The 21,299-nt window shown below is 39.4% G+C and overlaps 1 protein-coding gene across 6 annotated transcripts in view; it reads left to right on the forward strand.

The window, feature by feature from the left end:
• Positions 1–14,849: 14,849 nt before the first annotated feature.
• cert1b (ceramide transporter 1b) overlaps positions 14,850–21,299 on the forward strand; it is a 51,315-nt gene continuing 44,865 nt past the window's right edge. For 4 of the 6 annotated variants that reach the window (XM_062057436.1, XM_062057437.1, XM_062057441.1 and 1 more), the window contains exons 1-2: positions 14,850–15,345; positions 20,098–20,232. In XM_062057436.1, coding sequence (XP_061913420.1) covers positions 15,235–15,345; positions 20,098–20,232 — 246 coding nt within the window. In that variant the 5' untranslated portion in view covers positions 14,850–15,234. The remainder of the gene's footprint in view (positions 15,346–20,097; positions 20,233–21,299) is intronic. The other 2 variants (XM_062057438.1, XM_062057442.1) reach the window with 2 other exon arrangements.

A 21,299-nucleotide genomic window follows, 5' to 3' on the forward strand; every position in this document is an offset into this window, starting at 1 on the left:
AAGTGGTGACCCTTGCCCCGTCCTTGTTTGTGAACGACTGAGCCTTTTATACCCAATCGTGGCACCCATCTGTTCCCAATTAGCCTGTTCACCTGTGGGATGTTCCAAATAAGTGTTTGATGAGCATTCCTCAACTTTCTCAGTCTTTTTTGCCACTCGTGCCAGCTTTCTTGAAACATGTTGCAGGCATCAAATTCCAAATGAGCTACTATTTGCAAAAAATAACAACGTTTTCCAGTTGCAGTCTATTCAATTGAATATAAGTTGAAAAGGTTTTGCAAATCATTGTATTTTGTTTTTATTTACCATTTTTAGAAAAGTGAAGCCTTACTTGATTGGTTGGGGTGTTCTTTTGAGTCTTTGGTAGAAATTTAGGTTTGCTTCTGCCAGCTAAGAAAGAGATTATTATTGGCGAGTGGTTGCCAAATAATGCTCCTCAAGCAGCAAAAGTATGCGGACGCGGTTTTAACACTTTGAAGACGTGTTGTTTGTGTAGGTGGTAGCTCACGTTGAGGTCTCTCTCTCTCTGCATCTTCGCCAACGCCACTCTGAGGGCGTAGGAGGCGGTCCACGCCATGTGATGCACTCCTCAATCTGTCATCCCTCGTTAAGACGGCGCATAATAGATGCATAGTGACGGCGACGTTAATTGCTTCTCCTTCTCGTCAGCTGGAGGTTTGCAACCATTAATCACGCTGTCGTCGCCCGCCATCGGCTTCTCTCACTTCCTGCCTCGGGTCCTGGGACAGTTCCTGGTTCAGGTCTTCTGTAGAATTGTGCAAATTGCGGCCCGAGGGTCCAGAGCGGCTCCCTGAAATATGATGACACCCCAACAACATTAATAATATATACATGCTATACAAATATAAAAAAAGCTTGTTGTGAAAAATGAGTTGGAATTTCACAAGAAAAAGGTCACAGTTTCACAAGAAAACCGTCATTTTACTTAACGCAAGGCAAAATTTTACAAGGAAAACTGGAACATTTGTGAAATATTATGATAAAAGTTGGCATTTACTCAATAACAGTCGCAATTTTACAAGAAAAGCTAAACATTTTGGCAATTTTATGAAAAGACTCGTCATTTTACTCTACAAAAGTCACAATTTTATAAGAACATTTGGGCATTTTTACTTGGCAAAATGATGACAAAAGTCATCATTTTACTCCAAAAAATATCACTATTTTACAACAACAACAAAAAAAAATTATATGAATAATGTCATCAATTTTAATTAAAAAGTTATAATTTTACATTAAAAAGTAATAATTTTACAAGGAAATATTGCACTTGAATTTGTTAATTATTCGTATTATTTATTTATTTGTTAATATTTTTTTAATTAACTGAATTTGTTGCGTTTGAATTTGGTGAACTGATTTTTTTTTTTTTACAGCAAATTATGCTGACAATTTCATTGAAAAAAAAATTGTTAGCAAAATGCGCGTATTCAACAATTCACTGTTTAAAAATTTAGTGCAAAATAAATTCAGTATAAAAAATATCAGTGTTAAAAAAATTTTTTTTTAAAATTCAGTGCTGAAACATTCAGTGTCGAAAAATTTGCTTCTCTGAATTTTTTCACACTGATTTTTTTTTACACTCAATTGTTATGAACAGAGTTTTTTCACACTGAATTTTTTACACTGAATTTTATAAACTGAATTTTTTTACAGTGAATTTTTTTATTCTGAATTTTTATACACTGAATTTTTTTTACACTGAATTTTGTTACGATGCATATTTTCAAACTGAATTGTTTTACACGGAAATTTTTACATGAGATATTTTCAAACTAAATAATTTTTTTACACTGAATTTTTTTTACACTGAATTGTTATGAACTGAGTTTTTTCACACTGAATTTTTTTACACTGAATTTTATGCACTTAATTTTTATACACTAAATTTTTTTATACAGAATTGTATGGACGGAATTTTTTCAAACTGAATTTTTTTTTACACTGAATTTTATAAACTGAATTTTTATACACTGAATTTTTTTATACAGAATTGTTATGAATGGAGTTTTTTCAAACTGAATTTTTTTACACTGAATTTTTTTACACTGAATTTTATGAACAGAATTTTATAAACTGCATTTTTTTACACATCATTTTTTTTACACTGAATTTTTTTTACACTGAATGTTTTTCTTCTGAATTTTTATACACTGAATTATAAAACACTGAATTTTAAAATACTGAATTTTTAGACACACATTTTGCTAACACATTTTTTTTCAATGAAACTGTGAACATAATTTGATGTAAAAAATAAAAATTGAAAATTCAGTCCTGAAAAATTAACTTCTTCAAAAAGCAACTGAATTTTTGTACACTGAATTTTTTACACACTGTATTTTATACACTGAATTTTTTTGTACACTGAATTATTATGAACGGAATTTTTTCACACGGAATTTTCTTTACATCGAATTGTTATGAACTGCGTTTTTTCACACTGAATTTTTTTACACTGAATTTTTATAAACTTATTTTTTTACACAAAATTTTTATACACTGAAATTTTTTTCCTGAATTTTAAAACACTGAATTTTTAGACACACATTTTGCGAACACATTTATTTCAATGAAATTGTCAACATAATTTGATGTAAAGATAAAAAAATAAAAATTCAGTGCTGAAAAATTCAGTGTCGTAAAATTAGCTGCTTCATTATCCTACACCATTGTTAGCATTCTAACATTAGCATGCTAGCTTTTCTTGTGCAAATTCTATAGGTATATACCTTAGCGACAAATATTTTGTTAGTTGACGACCTGTTAACGTTAATGTTAATATGCTAGCTTTTAAAAAAAAAAATTGTGATAATTTTGTAGGTATACACCTCGGCCATATTTCGGTAACTAACGCACGCTAACGTTAGAATGCTAGCATTTTAAACAAGTTGTCCAGGTACACACCTCAGAATAATACATTTTGGTACTTAGCGCATTTTAACATGCTAACAATATTAACTTTTAGCTCATTTGACCTTAGCGTACTAAATTTGGGCATTTCACTTATGCTAACAGTAAGCATTTTATTGTTAGCACGTTACAGTTAGCATGGTCGCTTTAAAAAAAAAAATTTTTAGCTCATTTTCTGTTAGTTGAAGCTATCTGGCTGTTAGCATTTCAGTTCGGCCCTGTATCTTCCGAAATGTCGACCTAAATTGCGTGTTCGAGTTCTTTGAATACAATATTGTACTGGTTTTGAAGGTGAAAAATACCAAAATGGTGCCCCTGTCCTAATGAGACTATATATATATATATATATATATATATATATATATATATGACAGTCTCCCCCGAAGGACTGTTCTGAATGATTAGTTTTCATGATTTCACTATTTTATATATATTTTTTAAAGTTTTTATAATTTCTAGATTTGTTCCTCCTTTTTCAATAGATTCACGTTATTATAGCACTTTTATTATACTGATATTGGTTATTATTAGCAGAATTGACCGCCATACTGACGCCTGCCAGAAGAGGTCGCTGCCTCGCATCTACACGCGTCGTGTCGACGTGTTATTGCGACTGGACGCCAGCAGGGGGCACTGCTGCGCTTCTAAGCAGTTATGAAGCACGTGAGTCAGAAATACCCTTTTCCCCTTTTTGCCTGCATAAATCTGCTGATTGAGCAACATTCTTCTGGAAAAGAGGATATGATTTCACCGAATTACTGACTCATCAGCAGAGTCTGAATGATGCACCACATTAATCTCAAAGACTATTTTTATTTTGCAAGCCACCATGGTGACACATGTTTCTTAAAGGCCTACTGAAATGAATTTTTTTTAATTTAAACGGGGATAGCAGATCTATTCTATGTGTCATACTTGATCATTTCGCGATATTGCCATATTTTTGCTGAAAGGATTTAGTATAGAACAACGACGATAAAGATCGCAACTTTTGGTATCTGATAAAAAAAAGGCTTGCCCCTACCGGAAGTAGCGTGACGTAGTCAGTTGAACATATATGCAAAGTTCCCTATTGTTTACAATGATGGCCGCATGAAGTGAGAGAGATTCGGACCGAGAAAGCGACGATTTCCCCATTAATTTGAGCGAGGATGAAATATTTTTAAATGAGGAAAGTGCAAGTGAAGGACTAGTGGGGAGTGGAAGATGCTGTGAGAGCCGGGGGTGACCTGATATCCAGCTGGAAATGACTACAACAGTAAATAAACACAAGACATATATATACTCTATTAGCCACAACACAACCAGGCTTATATTTAATATGCCACAAATTAATCCCGCATAAAAACACCTAGGTGTTTGTTATGCTAGCTCCTAGCTACTAGCTCGAGCTAGTTATAGCTCGAGCGGGTAATATGGACGGGATCCTGTATATATAACCCGCCAATACAATTCAAACACCTGCACAACACACACACTCACTCAGCCCAAACAACCGTTCACCTAACCCAAGGTTCATAAAGCTTATATATTTAATCAAAGTTACGTACATGACACGCACGTACTGGCAAGCAATCAAATGTTTGGAAGCGCGCGGGTGGGACCTGATATTCAGCTGGGAATTGTCACGACTTGGTCTTTGGCGTGGTTTGCTCTCCCGTGGTGCAAAAGAAATGGAACGGACGTGGCGTGCAGGTAAAGACATAGTTTAATTATAACTATAAACTACAAAGTACAAACAAAAGGGTACAAACAAAAGGCGCTCACAGCGGAGGTAAAAAACTTGACTAGAAAAACAAAGGGCGCGCACAATGGCGGAGAACTATGAACATTAAACAAACAAAAACTTACGTGACAAGAGATGAAACAAGAACTAACGTGACAAGGAACTGTGGACATGGCATGAATGGGTGATGTCGCCAGGACGAACAACAGAAACAGAAAAGCCTATATAGTGACAACAGGTGCGTGACTTAACTGTGAACAGGTGCGTGACATGACAATGTGAAAACGTGAGACAGGTGTGTGTGAGTACAAACGTGGAACAGGTGAAACTAATGGTTGCTATGGTGACAAACAAAACCAGGAAGTGAAACAAGGAACTAAGGAAGTGTCCAAAAAACAAAACAGCACATGGCCAAACAAAAACATGAACACAGACATGACAGAACCCCCCCCTTACGGACAGATCCCAGATGTCCAAAAACAAAAAACAGGATCAAGAGTCATGGGAGGGGGGGAGGGGGACATGGCGGTGGGTCGCCAGACCAGGTGTCCCCGAATCCACCGGGGCAGAGTCAGGTGGCGGCGGCGGGTAGACCGCCGCTGAACCTGACGAGGTGGGCGACCTGGGAATGGCCACATTCGTGGCAGACGAGGAGGTCGGCGCACCTGGCGTGGCGGACGCCCATGGAATGGCCACATCCTTGGCCGACGAGGAGGTGGGCGCGTTGTCGTGGCAGGCGGCGAAGCTTGGCTTGGTGCGTCAGGCGGCGAAGCTTGGCGTGGTGCGTCAGGCGGCGAAGCTTGGCGTGGTGCGTCAGGCGGCGAAGCTTGGCGTGGGTGGTCTTGGCCTTGGCGGTCTTGGTCTTGGCAGCGTGGGTCATGGTCTTGGCAGCGTGGGTCTTGGACTTGGCGTGGTTGGTCTTGGACTTGGACTTGGCGTGGTTGGTCTTGGACTTGGACTTGGCGTGGTTGGTCTTGGTCTTGGCGTAGTTGGTCTTGGACTTGGTCTTGGTGTGGCGGTGCTTGGACTTGGTCTTGGTTTGGGTCACTTGGCGGGTCTTGGTCTTGGTCACTTGGCGGGTCTTGGTCTTGGTCACTTGGCGGGTCTTGGTCTTGGTCACTTGGCGGGTCTTGGTCTTGGTCACTTGGCGGGTCTTGGTCTTGGCTTTGGTCTTGGCGTGGGGCAGCCACGGGCGGCACTTGGCGGCGTGGGGCAGCCACGGGCGGCACTTGGCGGCGTGGGGCAGCGACGGGCGGCACTTGGCGGCGTGGGGCAGCGACGGGCGGCACTTGGCGGCGTGGGGCTGCGACGGGCGGCACTTGGCGGCGTGGGGCTGCGACGGGCGGCACTTGGCGGCGTGGGGCTGCGACGGGCGGCACTTGGCGGCGTGGGGCTGCGACGGGCGGCACTTGGCGGCGTGGGGCTGCGACGGGCGGCACTTGGCGGCGTGGGGCTGCGACGGGCGGCACTTGGCGGCGTGGAGCAGGTACTGGCGGCGCTTGGCGTGGAGCAGGTACTGGCGGCGCTTGGCGTGGAGCAGGTACTGGTGGCGCTTGGCGTGGAGCAGGTACTGGTGGCGCTTGGCGTGGAGCAGGTACTGGTGGCGCTTGGCGTGGAGCAGGTACTGGTGGTGCTTGGCGTAGAGCAGGTACTGGTGGCGCTTGGCGTAGAGCAGGTACTGGTGGCGCTTGGCGTGGAGCTGGGCGTGGAGCAGGTGGATCTTGGCATGGTCGAAAAACTGGTGGTGGTGGTCGTGCTGGTGGCTGTGGCTTGGCGTGACGAAAGACTGGTGGTGGGGGTCGTGCTGGTGGCTGTGGCTTGGCAGGTCGAAAGACAGGTGGTGGTGGTCGTGCTGGTGGCTGTGGCTTGGCAGGTCGAAAGACAGGTGGTGGTGGTCGTGCTGGAGGCTGTGGCTTGGCGTGACGATGCTGACCCACCCCACCTGAACAATTCCCAGCCCTAGCCCCCCCCTCAAGGAGCGGATACCAGACGCGCTCCCCGCGGTCTGGAACCGTCTTTTGGGGTGGGCGGAGGGGGTTCAGGAGGAGGGCAGAATCCTCCCCTCTAAATTGTCCAAAAGGTCTTTCGTTCCCCCCCACCTGGGCTTTTGTGGGTGAAAAAAAAATTTCTGACTTGGGCGTGGCATGAGTCCTGGGGGGCGGGGCATGAAAATTGGGTGACTGTGATTGACAGGATCTGATTTCTAAAAACATGTCTTGGTAATATTTAATCATGGATTTAGAGTCTTTGGTTGGATGTGGCTGACAAGAAAAAGAGTTCAGGGGAAAAAAATCCATGACGTCACCCACTGGCAGCGGCGTGACGTCGTCCTGGGGAAGCCGGGCTGGCTGCAGCTCGTTTCCGCCCGGAGGGGGAGGAGCTTGCGGGAACGATGCGTCCTTTCCAATGCTTGTGGAAGCCCTCCCTGACGTCCTTCGTTGGGAGCGGCGCTTCCGGGACTGCGGTGACGCAGCGCCATCCTCGGACCAAAGGGAGCTGATCGGCACCAGTTTGCCGGTCGGACCCCACATGAGATCCCTGCGCTCCATGGGGGAATGGCGGAGTGTCTCGGCTTCCATGGCGCGCAGGACCTCCCACGTTACCTCGTCAAAATTGTCCCATTTTTTTGCGGGAGAGCTCTCGTGCTGGCGACATCTGTCAAGACTTGGTCTGTGGCGTGGTTTGCTCTCCCGTGGTGCAAAAGAAATGGAACGGACGTGGCGTGCAGGTAAAGACATAGTTTAATTATAACTATAAACTACAAAGTACAAACAAAAGGGTACAAACAAAAGGCGCTCACAGCGGAGGTAAAAAACTTGACTAGAAAAACAAAGGGCGCGCACAATGGCGGAGAACTATGAACATTAAACAAACAAAAACTTACGTGACAAGAGATGAAACAAGAACTAACGTGACAAGGAACTGTGGACATGGCATGAATGGGTGATGTCGCCAGGACGAACAACAGAAACAGAAAAGCCTATATAGTGACAACAGGTGCGTGACTTAACTGTGAACAGGTGCGTGACATGACAATGTGAAAACGTGAGACAGGTGTGTGTGAGTACAAACGTGGAACAGGTGAAACTAATGGTTGCTATGGTGACAAACAAAACCAGGAAGTGAAACAAGGAACTAAGGAAGTGTCCAAAAAACAAAACAGCACATGGCCAAACAAAAACATGAACACAGACATGACAGGAATGACTACAACAGTAAATAAACACAAGACATATATATACTCTATTAGCCACAACACAACCAGGCTTATATTTAATATGCCACAAATTAATCCCGCATAAAAACACCTAGGTGTTTGTTATGCTAGCTCCTAGCTCCTAGCTACTAGCTACTAGCTCGAGCTAGTTATAGCTCAGGGGTCACCAACCTTTTTGAAACCAAGAGCTACTTTTTGGGTAGTGATTAATGCGAAGGGCTACCAGTTTGATACACACTTAAATAAATTGCCAGAAATAGCCAATTTGCTCAATTTACCTTTAACTCTATGTTATTATTAATAATTAATGATATTTACACTTAATTGAACGGTTTAAAAGAGGAGAAAACACGAAAAAAAAAAAAAAAAAAAATTTGAAACATAGTTTATCTTCAATTTCGACTCTCTAAAATTCAAAATTCAACCGAAAAAAAGAAGAGAAAAACTAGCTAACTCGAATCTTTTTGAAAAAATTTAAAAAATAATTTATGGAACATCATTACTAATTTTTCCTGATTAAGATTAATTTTAGAATTTTGATGACATGTTTTAAATAGGTTAAAATCCAATCTGCACTTTGTTAGAATATATAACAAATTGGACCAAGCTATATTTCTAACAAAGACAAATCATTATTTCTTCTAGATTTTCCAGAACAAACATTTTAAAAGAAATTCAAAAAACTTTGAAATAAGATTAAAATTTGATTCTACAGATTTTCTAGATTTTCCAGAATAATTTTTTTGAATTTTAATGATAATAGGTTTGAAGAAGTATTTCACAAATATTCTTCGTCGAAAAAACAGAAGCTAATATGAAGAATTAAATTAAAATGTATTTATTATTCTTTACAATAATAATAAAAAAATTTACTTGAACATTGATTTAAATTGTCAGGAAAGAAGAGGAAGGAAATTAAAAGGTAAATCGGTATATGTGTTTAAAAATCCTAAAATCATTTTTAAGGTTGGATTTTTTCTCTAAAATCGTCTTTCTGAAAGTTATAAGAAGCAAAGTAAAAAAATTAATGAATTTATTTAAACAAGTGAAGACCAAGTCTTTAAAATATTTTCTTGGATTTTCAAATTCTATTTGAGTTTTGTCTCTCTTAGAATTAAAAATGTCGGGCAAAGTGAGACCAGATTGCTAGTAAATAAATACAATTTAAAAAATAGAGGCAGCTCACTGGTAAGTGCTGCTATTTGAGCTATTTTTAGAACAGGCCAGCGGGCTACTCATCTGGTCCTTACGGGCTACCTGGTGCCCGCGGGCACCGCGTTGGTGACCCCTGTTATAGCTCGAGCGGGTAATATGGACGGGATCCCGTATATATAACCCGCCAATACAATTCAAACACCTGCATAACACACACACTCACTCAGCCCAAACAACCGTTCACCTAACCCAAGGTTCATAAAGCTTATATATTTAATCAAAGTTACGTACATGACACGCACGTACGGGCAAGCAATCAAATGTTTGGAAGCGTGCGGGTGGGACCTGATATTCAGCTGGGAATGACTACAACAATAAATAAACACAAGACATATATATACTCTATTAGCCACAACACAACCAGGCTTATATTTAATATGCCACAAATTAATCCTAATGCTAGCTCCTAGCTCCTAGCTACTAGCTCGAGCTAGTTATAGCAAGCGATCAAATGTTTGGAAGCGCAGCTGTGTACTCACGTTATCGCAACTGTGTATCCAAATCAAAGTCCTCCTGGTAAGAGTCTCTGTTGTCCGAGTTCTTCCATCTTGACTGCATCTTTCGGGAATGTAAACAAAGAAGCGCCGGCTGTGTACGTGTTGTTGCTGACTTCCCTCGCAAAATAGACACTTCGCACCGACAACTTTCTTCTTTGCTTGCTCAGCTTCTTTCTCCATAATGCAATGAACAAATTGCAACAGATTCACCAACACAGATGTCCAGAATACTGTGGAATAATGAGATGAAAACAGAGCTATTTCGTATTGACTTCAATGGTGTCCGAATACTTCCGTTTCAATGATTGACGTCACGCGCATACGTCAACCCTCAGAGGCGTTTCGAACCGGAAGTTTAGCGGGAAATTTAAAATTGCACTTTATAAGTTAACCCGGCCGTATTGGCATGTGTTGCAATGTTAAGATTTCATCATTGATATATAAACTATCAGACTGCGTGGTCGGTAGTAGTGGCTTTCAGTAGGCCTTTAAGCCCCGCTACTCCCGGTAAACAACCGCCATGTTTTCTTCCGGAAGGTTCCGACAAGGGCCGCATTGTTTTACAGCCAATATACATCGAACTGTGCGTCCTATGTGGGTCTTGTGGTGTTTTTCCGGGTCTCATGACCGGGTGGAATGACATCAGGCGGGCAAAAACCCACGAGGAGAGCATGAGTCACGGTGGCATGAGGGAGGAAGGGAAGACACCGGATCAAAAATGTTCTTTTAACCTTAACATTAAAATACAGTAGTGTAGTAGACCTAAGTATTCATCAAGTACCACCATAATGACAACATTAAAATACAGTGGTGTAGTAGACCTAAGTATTCATCAAGTACCACCATAATGACAACATTAAAATACAGTAGCGTAGTAGACCTAAGTATTCATCAAGTACCACCATAATGACAACATTAAAATACAGTAGTGTAGTAGACCTAAGTATTCATTAAGTACCACCATAATGACAACATTAAAATACACTAGTGTAGTAGACCTAAGTATTCATCAAGTACCACCATAATGACAACATTAAAATACAGTAGTGTAGTAGACCTAAGTACGGTATTCATCAAGTACCACCATAATGACAACATTAAATATAGTAGTGTAGTAGACCTAAGTATTCATTAAGTACCACCATAATGACAACATTAAAATACAGTAGCGTAGTAGACCTAAGTATTCATCAAGTACCACCATAATGACAACATTAAAATACAGTAGTGTAGTAGACCTAAGTATTCATTAAGTCCCACCATAATGACAACATTAAAATACAGTAGTGTAGTAGACCTAAGTATTCATCAAGTACCACCATAATGACAACATTAAAATACAGTAGTGTAGTAGACCTAAGTATTCATCAAGTACCACCATAATGACAACATTAAAATACAGTAGTGTAGTAGACCTAAGTGTTCATTAAGTACCACCATAATGACAACATTAAAATACAGTAGTGTAGTAGACCTAAGTATTCATCAAGTACCACCATAATGACAACATTAAAATACAGTAGTGTAGTAGACCTAAGTATTCATCAAGTACCACCATAATGACAACATTAAAATACAGTAGTGTAGTAGACCTAAGTATTCATTAAGTCCCACCATAATGACAACATTAAAATACAGTAGTGTAGTAGACCTAAGTATTCATCAAGTACCACCATAATGACAACATTAAAATACAGTAGTGTAGTAGACCTAAGTATTCATCAAGTACCACCATAATGACAACATTAAAATACAGTAGCGTAGTAGACCTAAGTATTCATCAAGTACCACCATAATGACAACATTAAAATACAGTAGTGTAGTAGACCTAAGTATTCATCAAGTACCACCATAATGACATTAAAATACAGTAGTGTAGTAGACCTAAGTATTCATCAAGTACCACCATAATGACAACATTAAAATACAGTAGTGTAGTAGACCTAAGTATTCATCAAGTACCACCATAATGACAACATTAAAATACAGTAGTGTAGTAGACCTAAGCATTTATTAAAAACAAGCCAGAGGTTTGATTGAACAAGTCCAGTGTAACATTACACAGCATTTGAACGGTAACACTGGGTTTGAATCTTGGAAAACAAAACACTAATCACTTAATGAAGTGATTCTTTGGCGTGCCACTAGATGGAGTCTGTGTAACACGCATAGTACATATACCACAGTTTGGGAAGCACTGCTGCAGGGTTTCCCTCAAGTTTGGTCCCGGGGACCCGTTAGGGTCTCAGTCATAAAGATGTCATTATGGCGGTACTTACTTTTCCACTTTGCATCAGTCCATCTTAGACAAGCTCGGGCCCAGCGAAGCCGACTGCGTTTCTGGGTGTTGTTGATAAATGGCTCTGGCTTTGCATAGCTGAGTTTTAACTTGCACTTACAGATGTAGCGAGCAACTGTAGTTACTGACAGTGCTTTTCTGAAGTGTTCCTGAGCCCATGTGGTGATATCCTTTACACACTGATGTCGCTTTTTGACCGCCTGAGGGATCCAAGGTCCGTAATATAATCGCTTACGTGCAGGGATTTCTCCAGATTCTCTGAACCTTTTGATGATATTTGGTGAAATCCCTAAATTCCTTGCAATAGCTGGTTGAGAAATGTTGTTCTTAAACAATTTGCTCAGGCATTTGTTGACAAAGTGGTGACCCTCGCCCCCATCCTTGTTTGTGAACGACTGAGCATTTCATGGAAGCTGCTTTTATACCCAATCATGGCACCCACCTGTTCCCAATTAGCCTGTTCACCTGTGGGGATGTTCCAAATAAGTGTTTGAGGAGCATTCCTCGACTTTCTCAGTCTTTTTTGCCACTCGTGCCAGCTTTTTGGAAACACGTTGCATGCATCCAATTCCAAATGAGCGAATTATTGCAAAAAATAACAACGTTTTCCAGTTCGAACGTTAGATATCTTGTCTTTGCAGTCTATTCAATTGAACATAGGTGGAAAAGGATTAGCAAATCATTGTATTCTGTTTTTATTTACTGGTTTTAGGGTTTGTATATGTTGATATTTCACTAATGCTAACTGTAAGCATGCGTTTGTTAGCATTCTATCTTTTATTTGTTTAGTTTTTTTGAGCTCATTTTGTTCCTATTTTTTGTTACTTGATGCTATCTGGGATCCAGATGAAGTGGTTCGGGCATCTGCTCAGGATGCCACCCGAACGCCTCCCTAGGGAGGTGTTTTGGGGCACGTCCGACCGGCAGGAGGCCAAGGGGGAAGACCCAGGACACGTTAGGTAGACTATGTCTCCCGGCTGGCCTGGGAACGCCTCGGGATCCCCCAGGAGGAGCTGGACGAAGTGGCTGGGGAGAGGGAAGTCTGTGCTTCTCTGCTTAGGCTGCTGCCCCCGCGACCCGGAAGAAAATGGATGGATGCCATCTGGCCAGGATGCAAACGGTTAGCATTTCAATTCAGCTTTGGCTCTTTTTGACCGAAATAGCTTTTTTTTTTAGTTACTTGAAAAAAATATATGTATTTTATAGTTTTGAAGGTGACAAGTACCAAAATGGGCCCCGCATACTTTTGATTTGTCAGTCTGTGACTCACAGCGGAAACAAATTGGGCAACACTGGCCTAAACCACAAGTTCTGTCGTGCACTAAATAAGTAACATTGCCTGTTAATTTGATCTAAAAAAAAAAATTAAAAAAATTCTGCAACCACACTTTTATCCAGATTTGCACCAACATGTAATTGTTTCAATACCACAATGGTTTTAGGTTCTGTGTATGTGTGTCGATAATAATAATGAATACATCTAGGATAGGGATGTCCGATAATGGCTTTTTTGCCGATATCCCGATATTGTCCAACTCTTAATTACTGATACCGATATCAACCGATACTGATATACACAGACCTGGACATAGTCTGGACTGTATACAAATGCTTATTTTGAAAATTGTATTTTGTTTACAGATTATATGCAATCTGTTGTTGAAGTTCCCAAATTTTGAGTGTACATAAATGAAGGTGTGTGTTGCTGAGCCCGACCTGGACATAATCTGGACTGGACCTGGTTTTTAAGAACCCTTTAAACAATCTAATTTCATGGACAACCAGGTCTGGTGAAGATAAGGTGCCTGTTAAAGGTTAGTACTACTAGGGATGTCCAATAATGGCTTTTTGCCGATATCCGATATTCCGATATTGTCCAACTCTTTAATTACCGATACCGATATCAACCGATACCGATATATACAGTTGTGGAATTAACACATTATTATGCCTAATTTGGACAACCAGTTATGGTGAAGATAAAGTCTTTCTTTCAAAAAATTATAAAATAAAATAAGATAAATAAATTAAAAACATTTTCTTGAATAAAAAAGAAAGTAAAACAATATAAAAACAGTTACATAGAAACTAGTAATTAATGAAAATGAGTCAAATTAACTGTTATAGTTTAGTACTATTAGTGGACAAGCAGCACGCACAATCATGTGTGCTTACGGACTGTATCCCTTGCAGACTGTATTGATATATATTGATATATAATGTAGGAACCAGAATATTAATAACAGAAAGAAACAACCCTTTTGTGTGAATGGGTGTAAATGGGGGAGGGAGGTTTTTTGGGTTGGTGCACTAATTGTAAGTGTATCTTGTGTTTTTTATGTTAATTTAATTAAAAAAATAAATTAAAAAAAACAAAAAAAAACGATACCGATGATAAAAAAAACCAATACCGATAATTTCCGATATTACATTTTAAAGCATTTATCTAATAGTACTAACATCTCTAGTTAGTACTATTAGTGGACCAGCAGCACGCACAATCATGTGTGCTTACGGACTGTATCCCTTGCAGACTGTATTGATATATATTGATATATAATGTAGGAACCAGAATATTAATAACAGAAAGAAACAACCCTTTTGTATGAATGGGTGTAAATGGGGGAGGGAGGTTTTTTTGGGTTGGTGCACTAATTGTAAGTGTATCTTGTGATTATGTTGATTTAATTAAAAAAACAAAAAAAACGATACCGATAATTAAAAAACCGATACCAATAATTTCCAATATTAGATTTTTTTAAAGCATTTATCATCTAGGATATACTCAACCGGGGTGAATAAAGTGTGGGGATTTCCTCCCAGCAACCGTGAAGCTAAATTGGGTTCCATCAGCGTCCGTCGAGCTCTCTTATTTCCAGTGGGATAAACAAAGTGGGCGGGGCCTGACGCCCAAATTAGGAAGAGGCTTTAGTGACGTCACGGCGGCCAGCGCCCCTTGCTGGATGCGCGCGCGCCCGAGACCCGCGTAGACGTCAAGGCGAACATGGCGGAGAGACACCCAGAAAGCTGTCAATAGAACACGCAGAGGAGCCACACGGAGTACCGCTGCCTCGGGAAGACGTTTTTCATCGACGTTCGGTTCTTTTTTCATTTTTCACCATTTCGACCAAAAATCCGGAAAAAGGGGCGGCGGAGCTGAACTGACAGCAAGTGCGCGAACATTTGAACAGAATGTTAGCTAGCATCTCCATTTAGCCGAAATTCACCCGGCCAATAATATTTTAAATATATATTTTTAATTTTTAATTAACGACAGCAGCAGCCATGCTCCGGTGAGTCGTTGCTCCGAATTAACGAGTTCAAACCCAGCTAGCACGCTAACGACATGTCGGACAACCAGAGCTGGAACTCTTCCGGCTCCGAGGAGGACTTGGAGCCCAAAGACGAGCCCGCACACCCGGCCGTCAGCGGGGTGTTCAACGGGGTCCTCAGCAAGGTAAACCGAGCCTATTTGTCAATGACGTGACGTCACTTCCGCCTGTGGAAAGTCCTTTTAATCCCATCTTAACCCCGCGCATGTTTATGTAGCCTCCAGTGACAACTAACGTCTAGAAATACTTTAAAAAAAAAAAAAAACATCAAAAGTGGGATAAAAGAGCAAATGTAACAAGAAAAAGTTGCAATGTTGACTCTAATAACACAAAGCTACCATGCAGGCTGTTTTTTTCCCCTTTAAAGGCCTACTGAAATGAATTTTTTTTATTTAAACGGGGATAGCAGATCTATTCTATGTGTCATACTTGATCATTTCGCGATATTGCCATATTTTTGCTGAAAGGATTTAGTATAGAACAACGACGATAAAGATTGCAACTTTTGGTATCTGATAAAAAAAAGGCTTGCACCTACCGGAAGTAGCGTGACGTAGTCAGTTGAACATATACGCAAAGTTCCCTATTGTTTACAATGATGGCCGCATGAAGTGAGAGAGATTCGGACCGAGAAAGCGACAATTTCCCCATTAATTTGAGCGAGGATGAAAGATTTGTGGATGAGTAAAGTGCAAGTGAAGGACTAGTGGGGAGTTGAAGCTATTCAGATAGGGAAGATGCTGTGAGAGCCGGGGGTGACCTGATATTCAGCTGGGAATGACTACAACAGTAAATAAACACAAGACATATATATACTCTATTAGCCACAACACAACCAGGCTTATATTTAATATGCCACAAATTAATCCTGCATAAAAACACCTGCGTGTTTGTTATGCTAGCTCCTAGCTCCTCTGCTAGCTCCTAGCTCCATAGAACACGCCAATACAATTCAAACACCTGATCAACACACACAATCACTCAGCCCAAAAGACCGTTTACCTAACCCAAGGTTCATAAAGCTTATATATTTTTAAAAAGTTACGTACGTGACGCGCACATACGGTCAAGTTATCGAATGTTTAGCAGCCAAGGCTGCATACTCACGGTACCTGATATTCAGCTGGGAATGACTACAACAGTAAATAAACACAAGACATATATATACTCTATTAGCCACAACACAACCAGGCTTATATTTAATATGCCACAAATTAATCCTGCATAATAACACCTGCGTGTTTGTTATGCTAGCTCCTAGCTCCTCTGCTAGCTCCTAGCTCCATAGAACACGCCAATACAATTCAAACACCCGATCAACACACACAATCACTCAGCCCAAAAGACCGTTCACCTAACCCAAGGTTCATAAAGCTTATATATTTTTAAAAAGTTACGTACGTGACGCGCACTTACGGTACGGTACGTGTTATGCTAGCTCCTAGCTCCTCTGCTAGCTCCTAGCTCCATAGAACACGCCAATACAATTCAAACACATGATCAACACACACAATCACTCAGCCCAAAAGACCGTTCACCTAACCCAAGGTTCATAAAGCTTATATATTTTAAAAAAGTTACGTACATACGCAAAAAAAAGCCAAAGCTGCATACTCACAGTAGCACGTCTGCGTCTTTGTCATCCAAATCAAAGTAATCCTGGTAAGAGTCTGTGTTGTCCCAGTTCTCTACAGGCGTCTGTGTATCCAAATCAAAAGTCCTCCTGGTTAGAGTCTCTGTTATCCGAGTTCTTCCATCTTGACTGCATCTTTCGGGAATGTAAACAAAGAAGCGCCGGCTGTGTACTGTTGTGGCTGACTACGTTCGAAAAATACGTCCATTTCGCACCGACAACTTTCTTCTTTGCTTGCTTGGCTTCCTTCTCCATAATGCAATGAACATGATTGAAACAGATTCACGAACACAGATGTCCAGAATACTGTGGAATTATGAAATGAAAACAGAGCTTTTTCATATTGGCTTCAATGTGGAAGGCATACCCGTGTTCGTCGGGCTACGTCACGCGCATACGTCATCCTCAGAGGCGTTTCGAACCGGAAGTTTAGCGGCAAATTTAAAATGTCACTTTATAAGTTAACCCGGCCGTATTGGCATGTGTTATAATGTTAAGATTTCATCATTGATATATAAACTATCAGACTGCGTGGTCGGTAGTAGTGGGTTTCAGTAGGCCTTTAAAACTGTCATGGCTCGAACAAAAAACAATAACAATCAATGTTGATCTGAATTATTGACCTACTTAAAGCTCAAATGACTTCACATCAAATAATACGCATACCCTGTATGAAAAACATAATTATTTGACCAAAAGTGCATAAAAACAAACATGAAAAAAAAAAAAAAGAATCAAAATTAATGTTGTAATGAATTATTGACCTATTTAAAGCTGAAATTACTTCACATCAAATATTCCACTTTGAAATATATTTGTTGGGGGAAATATTGCATATTTACACAAGGCCACTTCTCAGTGGCCTTGTGTACTAATGTCTAGAAATACTTAAAAAAAAAAAAACACATCAAAAGTGGGATAAAAGAGCAAATGTAACAAGAAAAAGTTGCAATGTTGACTCTAATAACACAAAGCTGCCATGCAGGCTGTTTTTTCCCCCTTTAAAACTGTCATGGCTCGAACAAAAAACAATAATAATCAATGTTGATCTGAATTATTGACCTACTTAAAGCTCAAATGACTTCACATCAAATATTACGCATTGAAATATATTTTTTGGGGGAAATATTGCAATTATTTGACAAAAACTTCATGAAAAGTGCATAAAAACAAACATGGAAAAAAACAAAACATATACCGGTAATCGCCCGATAGATCTGAATTTGATATAGATACTTAAGCGTTGAAAGTAAAAAAAAAAAAAAAAGTATGACCTTTTAACGCTTTTAAGAATTTTAGTGGGACTTTTTAACAACAACAAAAATCGTCTCAAAAAAACAATAACACATTAAAATCAACCTTGTCATGAAATATTGCCCTTTTGGTAGCTACAATTACTTCACATCAAATATTCCGCATTGAAATATATCTTTTTGGGGAAATATTGCAATTATTTGACAAAAACGTCATGAAAAGTGCATAAAAACAAAACTAGGTAGATCTTAATTTGATATAGACACTTAAGCGTTGAAAGTTAAAAAAAAAGTATGACCTTATTTTAACGCTTTTAAGAATTTTAGTGGGACTTTTTAACAACAACAAAAATCTTGTCAAAAAACAATAACAAATTTAAATTAATGTTGTCATGAAATATTGCCCTATTGACAGCTACAATTACTTCACATCAAATATTCCCCATTGAAATATATTTTAGGGGGAAATATTGCATATTTTGTGTGTTTGCCATATAAAAAAACTATTATTTGACTAAAAGTGCATAAAAACAAACGTGAAAAAAATTATAAAAACATAATCGCTAGATTGATCTAAATTTTATATAGACACTTAAGCGTTGAAAGTTAAAAAAAAATATGAATAGGGCCTTTTTGGGTCACCAAGAATTTTAGTGGGACTTTAACAACAACAAAAAACTGCTAAAAAAAAAATAACAAATTAAAATCAACGTTGTCATGAAGTATTGCCCTATTGATAGCTCCAATTACCTCACAGTAAGAATTCCGCATTGAAATATATTTTTGGGGAAAATATTGCATATTTTGTGTGTTTGCCATTAAGAAACTAGGTTTTCGTTGACAAAATGGAATAAAACAAACAAAACAAATAACTTAAATCGGCGGATAGATCTGAAGTTGATATGGAGACTTAAGCGTTGAAAGTTAAATAGAAATGTTTGACCTTTTACACAAGTGGGGTTCTTTTGGGTCAATGATTTTACTGGTACTTAAAAAAGCTGCTAAAAATAATTATGAATCAAAATCAATGTTGTAGTGAATTATTGACCTATTTAAGACTCAAATTACTTCACATCAAATATTACACTTCGGGGAAAATATTGCATATTTTGTGTTTTTGCCATAAAAATAAAGACTTTCTTAGACACAAAGGGCATAAAACAAATAACTTATAATCGACAGATCTAAAGTTGATCTAAAGACTTAAGCGTTGAAAGTAAAAAAAAAAAAAAGTATTACTTTTTTTTAACATCTGTAAGTGGGCCCCTTTTAGTCCTCAATCATTTTAGTTGGACTTAAACAAATAATAGTGAATTAAAGTCATTGTTGTAAAGAATTATTGACCTATTTAGGGCTCCAAATACTTTGCATCAATTATTCCACAACAGTAATATACCAAAAACTCTACAGTTGGTTGATTTGCGGTAAAAAACAAAAACAAACTTGCAGCTCAGGTGCCAAAATTCTACTGTAAAATTGCTTTTTTTTTTTTATTCACAGTAAAAAAAACTAATGTAAATTTTACAGTAAAATTCTGGCAACTGAGCTGCCTTTTTTTTCCTTTTTTTTTACCATAAAAACAGCAGTACTGTTTTTCAATTTACAGTAATATACATTACATTTTGAGGTGAAATTATTGCAATTTACCATATTTTGTATACATTTTAGTTTAAAAAAAAATCTACTAATAAAATCTCTTTGACACCTCTGCTTTACGCCATCATACAAAGTCCAGTTTACGCCATAGGATTAATGAGTGTACACACTTCTACTACATGTATCACCACGTCGCCGGGGTTACTGTCTGAAATGATAAAGTGTGTTGTTGGTGTACTGTATGTACTATGTACACTCAATTCACCAAGACCCAATATGGTTGCTTTATTTAGCATTTGTAATACATTTCACTGTTATTCGCAAAATAAACACGGATTACAAATTGCAAGTTAAACAATATGTGTAGAATTCTAACTGGTGCTTTCACTCCCCAGTGGACCAATTACATCCACGGCTGGCAGGACCGCTGGGTGGTTCTGAAGAACAACACACTCAGCTACTACAAGTCCCAGGATGAGACGGAGTACGGCTGCCGCGGCTCGCTGTGCCTCAGCAAAGCGGTTATTACCGTGAGTGTCCACCGTCCTTACAGGCCAGCAGGGCAATACATTTACCGTACAGGCTTTGGAAAGACGTTTAAGCAACTATGTAGGCGTCAAATGGTCTTGCGAGACGGAATGTTGTAAGAAGGCGCAGTGATGACAGGTTTTAGCCGGCAAACTGTCGTAACTTGGACATGTCACAGGTAGGAAGAAGCACTGCTGCTTGTTTGAACTCTCAGTAGGAATAAATGTAGCGTGGCACAACTTATTAATTAACTGCAGGTGCCTTAGTTTCCCTTGTGTCTTAATTAAAACCCAACTTGTTTGTACAGTGCTGCCTAGGGATACGACGGTTTATGAAATAAATCCGAAACGTTTGGTTGACCTGACACGGTTCGGAGTGCGTGTGTTTGGATCACCCTACATAAACGTCGCCGGCAAAATAGAGGATTGATGTTCCGTTATTTAGACTAATTCACATGGCAGCATACAAAATGGTCCAGGCTTGGCGATATGGGTGAAAACGTCACCAGGGCTCGAATTTAAGGCCGCGAGCGCCCTCGTCATTTGCCGTAATGCCCTAAAGAATTGACCAACATCTGCGGCCAGAACATGCCGTGACCGCCCTTGACTTTTTACTTGTTAATGTTGTGAACGTTGTCTTTAGTTTGTTGACTGGAATGTTCACTCCTCCTTTATTTACCCTATTTTTCGGACTATAAGTCGCAGTTTTTTTCATAGTTTGGCCGGGGGTGCGATTTATACTCTGGAGCGACTTATGTGTGAAATTAATAACACATTACCGTAAAATATAAAATAATATTATTTAGCTCATTCACGTAAGAGACTAGACGTATAAGATTTCATGGGATTTAGCGATTAGGAGTGACAGATTGTTTGGTAAACATATAGCATGTTCTATATGTTATAGTTATTTCAATGACTTTTACCATAATATGTTATGTTAACATACCAGGCACGTTCTCAGTTGGTTATTTATGCGTCATATAACGTCAGTGTTTCCCACACATTCATTTATTTGTGGCGGCCCGCCACAAAAGAATTACGTCCGCCACAAATAAAAAATTATTATT

Source organism: Entelurus aequoreus, linkage group LG08, assembly GCF_033978785.1.
Source record: "Entelurus aequoreus isolate RoL-2023_Sb linkage group LG08, RoL_Eaeq_v1.1, whole genome shotgun sequence".
Classification (NCBI taxonomy): Eukaryota; Metazoa; Chordata; class Actinopteri; order Syngnathiformes; family Syngnathidae; genus Entelurus; species Entelurus aequoreus.